At 50.0% G+C, this 11,710-nt stretch overlaps 2 protein-coding genes across 3 annotated transcripts in view; one reads left to right on the top strand and one right to left on the bottom strand.

Annotated features, from left to right (window-relative positions):
• Positions 1-5,993, bottom strand: part of PTGES2 (prostaglandin E synthase 2) — a 39,385-nt gene extending 33,392 nt beyond the window's left edge. The window contains exons 1-6 of one of the 2 annotated variants that reach the window (XM_074211064.1): positions 5,741-5,993; positions 3,927-4,121; positions 3,588-3,646; positions 2,992-3,141; positions 996-1,196; positions 495-612 (exon numbers count right to left, since the gene is read on the bottom strand). In XM_074211064.1, the coding sequence (XP_074067165.1) occupies positions 495-612; positions 996-1,196; positions 2,992-3,141; positions 3,588-3,646; positions 3,927-4,121; positions 5,741-5,980 (963 nt within the window). In that variant the 5' untranslated portion in view covers positions 5,981-5,993. The remainder of the gene's footprint in view (positions 1-494; positions 613-995; positions 1,197-2,991; positions 3,142-3,587; positions 3,647-3,926; positions 4,122-5,740) is intronic. The other variant, XM_074211065.1, reaches the window with a different exon arrangement.
• An 843-nt stretch (positions 5,994-6,836) lies between these two features.
• On the top strand, positions 6,837-11,430 carry BBLN (bublin coiled coil protein). The gene is made up of 2 exons (XM_074211056.1): positions 6,837-6,988; positions 10,829-11,430. The coding sequence occupies exons 1-2, from the start codon at positions 6,913-6,915 to the stop codon at positions 11,017-11,019; spliced, it is 267 nt and encodes an 88-aa protein (XP_074067157.1). The 5' UTR covers positions 6,837-6,912; the 3' UTR covers positions 11,020-11,430.
• The last annotated feature ends 280 nt before the right edge of the window (positions 11,431-11,710 follow it).

Genomic DNA, 11,710 nt, shown 5'->3' with positions numbered 1-11,710 from the left:
CTAGCAATGAAAGAAGTTGTTTCAGGGATCTCGGGTCCCACAAACAGCCTAGAGGGCCCCAATCTTGGGAATCTCCTAGTCTGACCTGGCCCTAGGCCTGGAAGAAAGGGAAAGCTGGGAGTGAAACAGGGCCCCAGGAAAATAAGGATCACAAGTCAGGATGTATAGCGAGGGGTCCCCTAGAAGGTACTGGGACATCAGCCCTGGGGTCTGACAAGCATGTCATGATGGTAGCAAGGACTTTTTCCACCCTTTCCAAGGGTTAGGAAATGAGGCAAATTTTTCAAGTGTTTTAAGAATTATAAATATAGGCTCAGAGGTAGAAGGGATCTCATAGTCAGGACCTACATCTTACAGAGTAAGAAATTGAGGCTCTGAGATGATATTTGACTTGTCCGAGGGTACACTTTAGATTTGAATCCAGGTCTTCAGACTTCAAAGACTGGGTTAAGGGAAGGACAGAACTCCTCCTTGGGACACCCCAAATGTCTTACCAAATCAGCAAGGTTGGGTTCCTTTCCCCCCATAAAGGGCCTGTCTTTGCCAACTGCTGCCACCCACTGGTTTGCTGCCTGGTACAGGTCCTCCCGGACGTCGTCTTGCAAGTGATGCCTATGGGGGAGGAAATGGAAACACCCCTTCCTTGGCATCCTCAGTGGAGTGGGGGCTGAGGGTGGTGTCACATTGTACCATCCCAACTCAGTCATTTCCCAAAGGAGAGACAGCCCTAGACAATAACATAAAGAGCCGGAGCATGAATGTGTGTGATGGGGAGAAGGGCTTCTTACCAATGCAACCAGCCCTTGACTCTGGGGGAACATGAATGGAATGAGGGGATAGGGATCCTGGGAATGAGAATATTGGACCTGGAAGGGATCTGAGAGGAGCCAGTACATCCTTCACCTCTCCCTCAGAGCTTTCCATTCTGGAGCTAACCTGGTGATGAGTGAAGACCGGACACTGACCCTCCAAGAAATCTTTGGTGCCCTGCATACCTGCTCTTGAGTCTCTTGCTGATGATGAACATGGCAGCTGCACCCACATATTTGGCCACCGCTCCTTCCACAGCTCCAAACTTGCCTTCGTGGACAATGTAATCAAAAGAAGCCAGGGCTTCCGTGGGGGTGCGGTAGACATTGGGTGAGATGAGGTGCACCAGTCGATCATCTGCCCATTGTCGCCATTTCATTTCCTCCCTATGGGGAAATACATGTATCTGTGTTTTTGTGTGCATGTGTGTAGCTATAGGCAGCTAGGTTGTACAATGGGTAGAGTGATGGACAGTCAGGAAGACCTAAGTTCAAATCTAGCCTCAGACATTGACTAGCGTGTGACCCTGGACAAGTCACTTAATGTCCATTTGCTTCAGTTTCCTCAGTTTTAAAATGAGGATAATAATAGCACCCACCTTAAAGAGTCATTGTGAGGATCAAATGAAATAAGGTTTGGAAAGAACTTAGTGCACATTAGAAGAAAGGTGTGACAGGTTCTCATTCCCTTACCCTTTCCTTATTTGTTGAGAGAACAGTGGTGAAAGCTCAGCCCTGCTGCCCTTTTCCCTTTAAGATTCTGTTATAGCCAATCCATCTGTTTTTTTTGGCGGCGGGGGGGGGGGGAGGTGGAGAAGATAAACAAAATTTTCTTAGCAAGATAGAACTTAGATTAAAGATAAGGCAGCATTCCCAGTCATGATAATAACAATAACTGGCACTTTAAAGTTTGAGTGTTTTACACATGTTAACTCATTTGATCCTCCTGGAAGGTTAAGATTTACAGATGAGAAAACTGAGGTAGAATAGTTAAGTGACTAACCCAAGGTCACACAGTATCTGAGGATAGATTTGACTAAATCTTTCCTGACTCCAGTATCAGAATTCTATCCATTCTGTATATACAGATCTAGCCACATAGACCTAGAGATAGCATCTACCGTAAGATTATAGAATTAGAAATGGAAGAGCTCTTCTCCAGAGTACTCCCTCATTTGATAATTGAAGAAGCCAAGTCCATTAATATGGAATGGCTTAGAAATTGCATTGTCAATCAGTTGTTTTCAGTCTTTTTTTTTGGTTTGTTTTCTTTTTTTTTTAGGTTTTTGCAAGGCAAACAGGGTTAAGTGGCTTGCCCAAGGCCACACAGCTAGGTAATTATTAAGTGTCTCAGACCGGATTTGAACCCAGGTACTCCTGACTCCAGGGCCAGTGCTTTATCCACTGCGCTACCTAGCTGCCCCCCCCCACTTTTTTAGGTTTTGTTTTCAGTCTTGTCTGACTCTTTTTGACCCCATTTGAAGGTGCTCTTGGCAAAGATACTGGAGTGGTTTGCCATTTCCTTCTCCACATCATTTTACCAATGAGGAAACTGAGGCAAACAGGGTTAAGTGACTTGCCCAGGGTCACACAGCTAGTACATGTCTGAGGTCAGATTTGAACTCAGGAAGATGAGTCTTCCTTCATTCCAGGTCCAGCTTTTGATCCATTTCATAACCAAGCTGCCCAGCTTAGAAACAGACTGGCTCTAAACTGTTAAAAAAAAAAAATTAAACTCAAGAGTTGAAAGGGATATCAGGGATCATTTAACTCAACCATCTCATTTTACAGAGGAGGCAACTGAGGTCCAAAGAAGGGATATGCCCCAAAGTGATTAGCAGGTTGGTGGTGGAGCCAGGTCCAGCTGCCAAGTTCAAGTTCTAGGTCTCCTGCTCTTTCTATAGCATCATACTGGTTTAGGGACTCAAGTTCACACTTACAGGATATGTGACCCTGGGCAAGCACTTAATCTTGATTGCCTCTGAAAGAAGGAGGGAAGGGAGGAAGGGAGGAAGGGAGGAAGGGGGTAAGGAGGTAAGGAAGGGGGAACAGCTTCATCACACTGATTCCTTGAAATCTCCAGAGACCCTCCCACTAAATAATCTCATCTTGGAGGCCTCAGTGTGTGGGGTTACAAAGTAAACACATGATCCTTTTTGTTCTCCATCTCCTTACAACTTACGTTCGAGCTTCTTTCCCACTGTAGAGACGATGGTTCTCTTTCTCATTCAGCATGAGCCAATATTTATTGCCAAATTCAGTCACCTCTTTTCCCTGTTCATTCACTGCCTTCATTGATGGGTAATAGGAGATGATTTCCTCCAGGTTCTTCCTAGAGAATCAGGGCCCTCAGTTCACTGTGCCACCACCTTTCCCACTGGCTACTACCCCCCTCCCATATGAGCCCTGGGTGGGTCAACCTCTCTACCAAGCCACAAAAATATGAGTTAGCCCCAAGGCCACTGGGGGAGATATAAAAGCAATTGGCTCAGTTTTAAACCCACGAAGGATTTTTCCAGTGGACTTATTCCTCATCTCTGCTGGCAAAATGGGATGAAAAAATACAATAGGAAGGACCTAGTATAGAGACACCCAGAAAGACTTCGTAAGCTCAAAAGCCATAGAATACAGGAATAGGCTGTTCCTTCCAATTTCCCTGGACAAACTTGAATGCCTATCTTCATGTGCCCCCCCCCAACCTACAGGTCAAGATGGATAAGATGAGCTTGGACATCCCTTCTAGCCTATAGATTCTATGGTTCTCTTAAGGTCCCTTACCCAGACACCAGGTACGTCTTGAGTGCGCTAATGATCACGGAAGAGTCGTTAAGTTGCTGCTAAAAAGAGAATTACCATCTAGTTCAGGGCAGAGTCAGGCTCTTAAGATCTCAAAATATTTTAAAATCATATAATTCTGGATCAAGTGGAAAGGGAAAGGGGGATGTCAGGGGTCAAAATAAGGGTCAAGAATCTGGGGGGAGGGGTGAGTGGAAGTTCTAATACTCTCAGCCCTGAATTTTTAGTCTTCATACCAGTTCTAAGTTCCCTAGGGATCTGGAGCCAAGAGCCCAATTTTGGACCTAAGAAAGGGGGATAGGAATGAACAGGATAACTTACTAGTAATTCTCCTTCCTGGGCAAGCAGGATAGGCACCTTTCTGTAGGAGGAGAATTTGATCTCCTGCCTCCGGACAGGGTTCACCTCTACCACCTCATATGGCAAAGCGTGAAAGTCCAAGAAGGCTCGGACCTTGCTGCAGAAAGGGCAAGTCTTGTACTGGTACAGGGTCAGTTGCAGACGGCCCTCAGCAAGCTGTAGACAGGAGAAGTGGCCTGTTAGGGAAGGGATTCACTCCAACTTAAGTCCTGGGAAGATATGCTGTCCCAACATTTCTTTATAGGAGAAATTGGGCTAAAAAGCATATCTAAGACAGCTTTGATAATGATAATGGATATATGTAGTAGAGGAAATAGCATGGTATAGACCAAGGCTTCTTTATTCTTTTATTTTTTTTTAAAGATTTTATTTATTGGGGGTGGCTAGGTGGCGCAGTGGATAGAGTACTGGCCCTGGAGTCAGGAGTACCTGAGTTGAAATCTGGCCTGACACTTAATAATTACCTAGCTGTGTGACCTTGGGCAAGCCACTTAACTCCATTGCCTTGCCAAAAAAAAAAAATTTTATTTATTTTGAATTTTGCAATTTTTCCCCTAATCTTACTCCCTCCCCCCACTCCCCACAGAAGGCAATTTGCCAGTCTTTACTTTGTTTCCATGTTGTACATTGATTCAAATTGAGTGTGATGAGAGAGAAATTACATCCTTAAGGGAGAAACATAAAGTATAAGAGATAGCAAGATCAGACAATAAGATCAGGTTTTTTTTCTAAATTAATTTAGTGAATAGTCCTAGTACCAAGGCTTCTTCTTCTTTTTTTTTTTTTTTTTAGGTTTTTGCAAGGCAAACAGGGTTAAGTGGCTTGCCCAAGGCCACACAGTTGGGTAATAATTAAGTATCTGAGACCTTGTTTGTGTCATGGACTCCTCTGCCAGTCTGGTGAAGCCTGTTGACCCCTTCTCAGAATGTTTTAAAATGGATAAAAAAGATTATAAGAGAAAGTAATTATATTGAATATGTTTGAACGCATAAAATAAAACATATAGACTACAAAGGAGAACAATCATATTGAAATACAGTCACCAAAATAGTCTTGGCCCTAGAGTCAGAAGGACCTGCGTTCAAATCCAACCTCAGACATTTACTAATTGCCTAGCTGTGTGACCTTGGCCAGGTCACTTGACCTCATTGCTTAAAATAAATTTTTTAAAAAAATCAAAGAAAATCCCAACTTCACCAAACTCCTGTGGGTTCTCAAATGAGAGCTATCATTTACAAGTTTTGTTACTCTAGATAAGTTCCCTGACCTTTTGGGGTGTAGTTTTCTCTCTAAAATCAATGGGTTGACCTAGATGGTCTCTAAGGCCCTTCCCAGATCTAAACTATGCATTCTGATTTCCCTTAAGCATGAGAATGGTTGAAGAGGGAGGGCAGGGGGAGATGACCGAGGAGGGGGAGATTTTGCAGAACAACCAAATTTAATCTAAATCTCATCTAAAGGAGCTTCCTGTCCGGTTTTAGCGTCTCTCCAGCCCCAGCGACCCCTACCCTCGATGAGTCCCCAGCAGCAGCAGGAGGGGGGATGCTGAGGCTGGGGCTGGCTGGGGGGGGCGAGGGGAGGCCCCCCGCATCTCCTGCAAGAAGCTTCCTGGGCCTGGCGCGGGAGAAACTGCCCAAGGTCACGGGCGGCGCCCGCGGCGTCCCTTCCCCCCTCCGAGCACCCCGGGGGGCGCCCTGCTTCCACGGGGGGCAGCGCCCCGCTGTCGCCCCGAGGCCGCCCCCAGGCTCCACCGCCCCCCCGCCCCCCGCTCTCACCTGCGGGGCCGCCTGCTTGGCCAGCTGCTCCTGAGACCGCAGCCGGCCCCGCACCGTGTGGCCGAGCCCCAGGGCGCCCCCGAGGGCCAGCGCCGCCACCCCCAGCAGCCGCGGGGTCCCCTTGGGCGCGGCCCCGGGCCACGGCCCCGCCGCTCCCGAGAGCCCGGCCCGGCCCGGCTTCCAGCCCGCCGGCCTCGCGTAGCGCCAGCCCGCCCGGAGCGCAGCCACGGCCGCGGCCATCTTGACCGCGCATGCGGGCGGGCTCGCCCGGCCCAGGAGGCCGCGGGGCGGGGGGGCGGGGGGGGGGCGGCGCGGGGGGGCGGGGCCGGGCCGCGCGGGGGCGGGGCGGCGCGGGGGGCGGGGCGGCGCGGGGGGGCGGGGCGGCGCGGGGGGCGGGGCCCGCAGCCCCTCCCCCGGAGTCTTGCGGAGGGGGCCCTCATCGCCCCTGGAGGTCCCACAAGTGGGCCACGGAGGGGCGCGGCCCCTCGCCTCGGCCCCAGCACCCCTAGGCGCCTCCCGGCCAGCTCGCAGTCTGCGGCCGGACGCCCCTCCCCCCGCGTGCCCTGACCCCCTGCGGAGGGCCGGGAGCCTCGCCAAGCCCCCCGCCCGGCCCCGCCTCAGCCCGGGCTGAGCCCCCCTGCGGCCGCTCTCCGGGTGGGCCGGCGCCCCCAGCTCCGCTGCTCCCCAGGCAGCACGGAATGAAGCTCTTGTCCCTAAAACCCATCCCTGCGGAGCGGCCCTCTGCCCCGCCCGAGCCCAGGGCCCGGTGTGTGGGGAGAGGGAAGCGACCAGGCCCGTGGCCGGTGCCCCAGTCCGGGCTCGGCCGGTGGAGTCGTGTCTCCCCCGCTACAGGGTTTTGCTTGGCAGTGGGGCCAGGGGACTTGCCCAAGGCCACTCAGGCCCTCCCGACTCCAGGGCCGCCCTCTCTGATTTCTGATTGGGGAGGGTAAGCGGCTTTTGTGGAACGGACGCTCCGCCGCGCCGCAGGCCTCGGGGGGCCGCCGGCCGCAGCGCCCCTTCCCCGCTGGCCCCCCGGCCCCGCCCCGGAGCCCGGGGCCCCTCCGCCTCCCGCGGCGCCGCGCCCCGTCCCGTCCGGGGGGCGGAGCCGCGCTGGTCCCACGCCCTCGGCCTGCGGCGCGGCTCCGCGGGCCCTTCCGGCCGGGGACCCCAGGATGTCGGGCCCCAACGGGGACCTGCCCGTGCCCGCGGAGGCCGGCGCCGGGGAAGAGGACTGCTTCGGGGAAGCAGGTAGCCCCGGGCGGGGGAGCAGCCGCACCTCTGCGGTCCTGGGCGGGCGGGGTGCGGAAATGCCCTCTAAGCCCCCACCCTTCAGGGCCTCCCTGTCCCTCCGCGGGCATCGGCACGGGCCCCCGGCTCCCCCCGGCCCCCGGCTCCCCCCGGCCCCCGGCCCCCCCCCCCCGGCCCCCGGCCCCCGGCCCCCGGCCCCCGGCCCCCCCCCCCCCGGCCCCCGCCTAAGCAGGAGGTGCGGCCGGCCCGGGCGTGCAGAGGGGACAGCGCGCGCAGAGGCGGGGCCCAGCCGGCCCGGAGCCCTCTCCTGGGCGCTGAGGCGCGGCCGCGGCTCCCCAAGCTGGAGCGGCCCGTGGCCGGGCCGGGGCTCCGCGGGCCGGGCGGGGAATGCTTCCCGGAAAAGGCGGCGGAGCCGGGCCGAGCCGCCGGGAGGGTGCGCCGGGCACCTCCCCTCAAGGAGCCCCGGCGCTCCGCTGCCGCCTGCCGGGCCCGGAAAGCTGAAGACCCTCGTCTTCCAGGGGGCTTCCCGGGCTTGGAGGGGGATGCGGTGCTCTGGGGACTGTCAGGGAGGAGCCGGGAGGGCCATAGAAGAGCGCTTTGAATTTGGCCTTGAATTTCGTGGCAGACCACAAGGGAGAGCAGATTCCAAGCAGCAGGGGGGAGCCCGTGCTCAGATTCAGCCTCGGACGTTAATGATGGCCAACCTTGCTCCTCTCTTCCCCTTTTTACCTCAGCTTCCCCCATTTGTGAAATGGAGATAATAATGGCATCTACCTCCCAGGATGGCTGAGGATAAAATGAAAGAGTATTTGTAAAGGGCTTTGAAAGCCTTAAGTCGATGTGTAAACATTGCCTACTATTTGGGGCACAAGTGACAATGTGATAGAACCAGGAGAGCTACAAAAACCAGGGCTGTAGTAGTCTAAGACTGATTGTGACAGGCTTTAATGCCAGGATCAGGCATCAGGGAGCTAATGATGATTTTTGAGTGGATGGGAACGGGGTCCTGGAGGTGCATTAGGAAACTTACTCTGGTAACAATGTTTAAGATGGAGCTAGAGGATGACCATTAAAATAGGCTAGGCAAGAAGAGATCACAGTCTGAAATGGGTGGCTACAGTGGGAGTCAAGAAAGAAAGACAGGTTTTGAAGGTAGAATTGATTGGATTTGATAATTCTCTTGAGGTATGGAATAATTAAAGGCAGTTGTGAGATGTCATCCCATCCTTTCTTCTGTGGAGCAGAAAATTGCTGGGATATAGCAATAGGACTAAATACCCAACCCATGGTCTTTACCTTATGGAGAAAATTATAACCTAAATGATTTTTCTTTCCAAAAGTTTCTATTTTGATTTTAAAATTTCAACAAAACCCTAGAGGGTCTTCATAAACCAACATTCCCTAGAGAACTAAAAAAGTACGACAAACCATTGAAAGACTGATTAACTCTGATGAACTCAGAGACTAGCTGAAGCATGCCTCCTACCTCTCCTTAGATCTCTGAACTGTAGTTGCAGAAGAAGGCAGATATTTTCTATCTTGGCCATTGTGTTGATTTGTTTAGCTTGATTGTACTTTTTACAAAGAAGGGTTGGAGAGATGAGGAGCCATTGGGAAGTGACTGATTGGGGTGGGTGGGGAAAAAGGAAGGGCAAGAGCATCAATAAAACACACAAAAAAGCACTGGACAAAAGAGACCCAGTGGTTGTCAGATATAGTCTTGGCTAGAGTCAGGGAGTCTTATTTGAATAGTTTTAAGTGAAAGAAGTACTAAAGGAGAGTTTTTCCTTGACTTAACTGAGACCCTCTAAGTTTGTATCTGCTGCTTTTGAGGGAGTACAAATGATCTTTTTCATATAGGGTGGAACATTAAAGCTCAAGAACTTGACGTCACAGTATCATTACTTGATCCTAGGATAGGGCCTTCCTTCCCAGGATGCTAGTGTTCCCTAAAAGGGGCAGGAGTTAGATGCTAGTCCTTCACCCAGCAATTCTAAGTGATGCTGACTTTCTCCATTAAGCGGAAGCTTAGTGTCTTGGAGATTATCACTTAAATTTGACTGGGCCTCTGATCCTCATCTGTAAACTCCTTTCCCTCCCAGTTCTAAAATTCTTTGAGTCTATTCTTAGGAAAATAGTGTTGTGGAGAAATAAAGAATGAGGACTTTTGTATTTTGAGATGAGATAGAATAATACAAGGTTTTGGAGTCAAAAGATGGGCCACCTACTGATCCTGTGAGCCAGTAGGTCTTGCCATGGGACACATCATAGTATAAGTAGCATTTCAACCTCAATGGAGGTACATCTACTCCTTTTTTCTTGTCTAAGCAAGATCAGCATAATTACACAATACTTTTTCCTTAAATTTGTAGTCATCTTGCTTTCTATTTCCACTGTTTTAATCATTTTGTATGCTGCTTTCCCGGTTTTGCTTCCTTCATTTTGCATTGGTTCACATCTTCCTGGGCTTCCTCTGTACTTTCTATATTCATTATTTCTTCCAGCTCAGAAATATCCATTTTATTATGCCACAGTTTGTTTAACCATTGACCAGTCAGTGGGATAAGATTCAGATGTAAGACAAGATACTTCCGGTTGTTCCTTCTTTTAAGAGCATATTTTGGTGCTTGAGCAGGAACTTGTTTGAGAGACACTCAAGAGGTGGGAGCCAGTTTGGAGCTGACTTAGAATCACAACCTATGTAAAGGGATAGATCTAGGTATAGGCTTGGGTTCCTAGATTGGGAAGAAGTGGGGAGGGAGATAATGATGATGTTTGGCCTTCATTCTTGACATTAGGGAGGTGATACCATGACAAATACATGAATTGGATTTGAATGAGAGGGTGTTTTGCTAAGTCATCAGCCTCACTTTCTCCTCCAGAGCCATCTGGGTCCAGTGGCTAGATGTGAATCAGGATGCCTGGAGATAACCCTGGATTCGAGGCACTCAGACTTAAGTGAGTTGCCCTAGGTGTCTGAGGCTGGATTCAAATTCCTGACTCCAAGGCCAGTGGACTATCCACTGTACCTACCACCTAGCAGATAGGGAAATACATGATAACAATACCACTCAATCCCCTGTTGGAAAAGTCATCTACAAGGGAAGCATCTTGGGCTTTGGGGATAGCTCTGAGTCCCTAGGGAATAACAGCAGCTTGGTGGCACAGTGGATAAAACACTACACTTGGGAGTCTAGAAGACATTTAAATCTGGCCTGGCACACTTAGCAGCTGTATGATCCTGCACAAGTTACTTGTTTGCCTCATTTCCTCATCTGTAAAATAGGGAGAGAAATAGTACCTACAATGTTGTGAAGACCAAATGGTATAGTAACTATAAAATGCACATAGTAAGCACAATATAAACATTGGCTATTTATTCTTATAGAGGATTTTTTCAAGGTCAAACAGGTAGGAAGTAGCAGAGCCAGGATTCAAACTCAGCTCCTTTTGACTCCGATTCTGTGGTTCTTTTCAAAGAATTATCATATTAGTAACTTAATTTAATTAATTTAGTGCTTGTGAGTAAATATATTTGAATAATCCTTCAAAGCAGGCTAGGTAGAAGATTAAGGTGATTTCATTTTACAGAGAAGGAAACGGGTGTAGAGAAGCATGAGCCTTGTCTGGGGTCACAGAACCAATTAGTAGCATAACCAGCACTTTTAAATCCCAGCACCTACAGTGTTGATGTAAGGTTCCTGGTAGGACCAAAAAGGCAAGGGATGATGGGAAATAGGGCAAGGTCTTAGGTTCCCAACCTAAGGGCAGAGCACTAGCAGGTGGATGGTAGTGTTCCCCCACCCTCTACCCATAGAAATGCTTGGACCCTTCTCTTAGAATATGCAGCCATCAACTCCATGCTGGACCAGATCAATACCTGCTTGGATCACCTGGAGGAGAAGAATGATCATCTTCATGCCCGGCTCAAGGAGCTGCTGGAATCCAACCGGCAAACAAGAGTGGAGTTCCAGAAGCAGCAGCAGCAGCAGCTCAGTGAGAGTCCACCTGCTCCTAAGCCTCACCCATAGGCTAGCCCCTTATTCTCCCCATTCCACAGCAGCCTCAGCAGCTCCTACCCCACAGAAGGCATTTGCTGGATGAGTCAGAGGCTCTGGGCTCTTATGTCTCTTCTTAAAGGCGCAAGGATGCTTCCCCAGCCCGTAGGCTGTGAAAGCTATCTGAACAGCTACCAAGACCCTGTTATGTTAAACTTGGGTCCTAGTCTGTTTTCTCCCTCATTTGTATCTCCTGTTCCCCAGGCCCGATTATCAAATTTAATCCCAGAGGATTACCCGGGACCGGAATAGCTGCCAATCTGAGGGCAGGAGATTGACTGATTGAATCTAGTTATTCCAACTTCAATATAAGGCTTCTTAGACCCCAGGGTCAGAAATTGGGAAGAGGACAGGGATGGGGTTGTTATTAAACACATGACTTTAGCTGTGTCTCTTGTCTACTTTGCCTGTCATACCCCAGACCCTCAACCATATTTATTCTTTAAAAGCTCCCAGTTCTGATTCTAGCCTCTAGATCCCAGGGTGATATAAGCCCTTTTTTTGCTGAAATTCACCTTTAAGATCATGATGTTCAATTACATCATTTTTTAGATGGGTAGACTGAGCTCCATGTGACTTGGATCATTTGAAAGAACTGCAAGTTGTTTGGTCTTTTGAGAATCGTGAGACCTACTCTTTCAGATGGTTGGAGAAAGATATATTT

Source organism: Macrotis lagotis, chromosome 1, assembly GCF_037893015.1.
Source record: "Macrotis lagotis isolate mMagLag1 chromosome 1, bilby.v1.9.chrom.fasta, whole genome shotgun sequence".
NCBI lineage: Eukaryota > Metazoa > Chordata > Mammalia > Peramelemorphia > Peramelidae > Macrotis > Macrotis lagotis.
The sequence above is the reverse complement of the archived record's forward strand: the minus strand, read 5'-3'. Positions and strand labels throughout refer to the sequence as shown.

Bases quoted from the DNA above. Each gene is read 5' to 3' on its own strand.
- BBLN (XM_074211056.1), top strand. From the start codon at position 6,913: ATGTCGGGCCCCAACGGGGACCTGCCCGTGCCCGCGGAGGCCGGCGCC. The intron at 6,989-10,828 runs GTAGCCCCGGGC...CCCTTCTCTTAG, and splicing joins GGACTGCTTCGGGGAAGCAG to AATATGCAGCCATCAACTCC.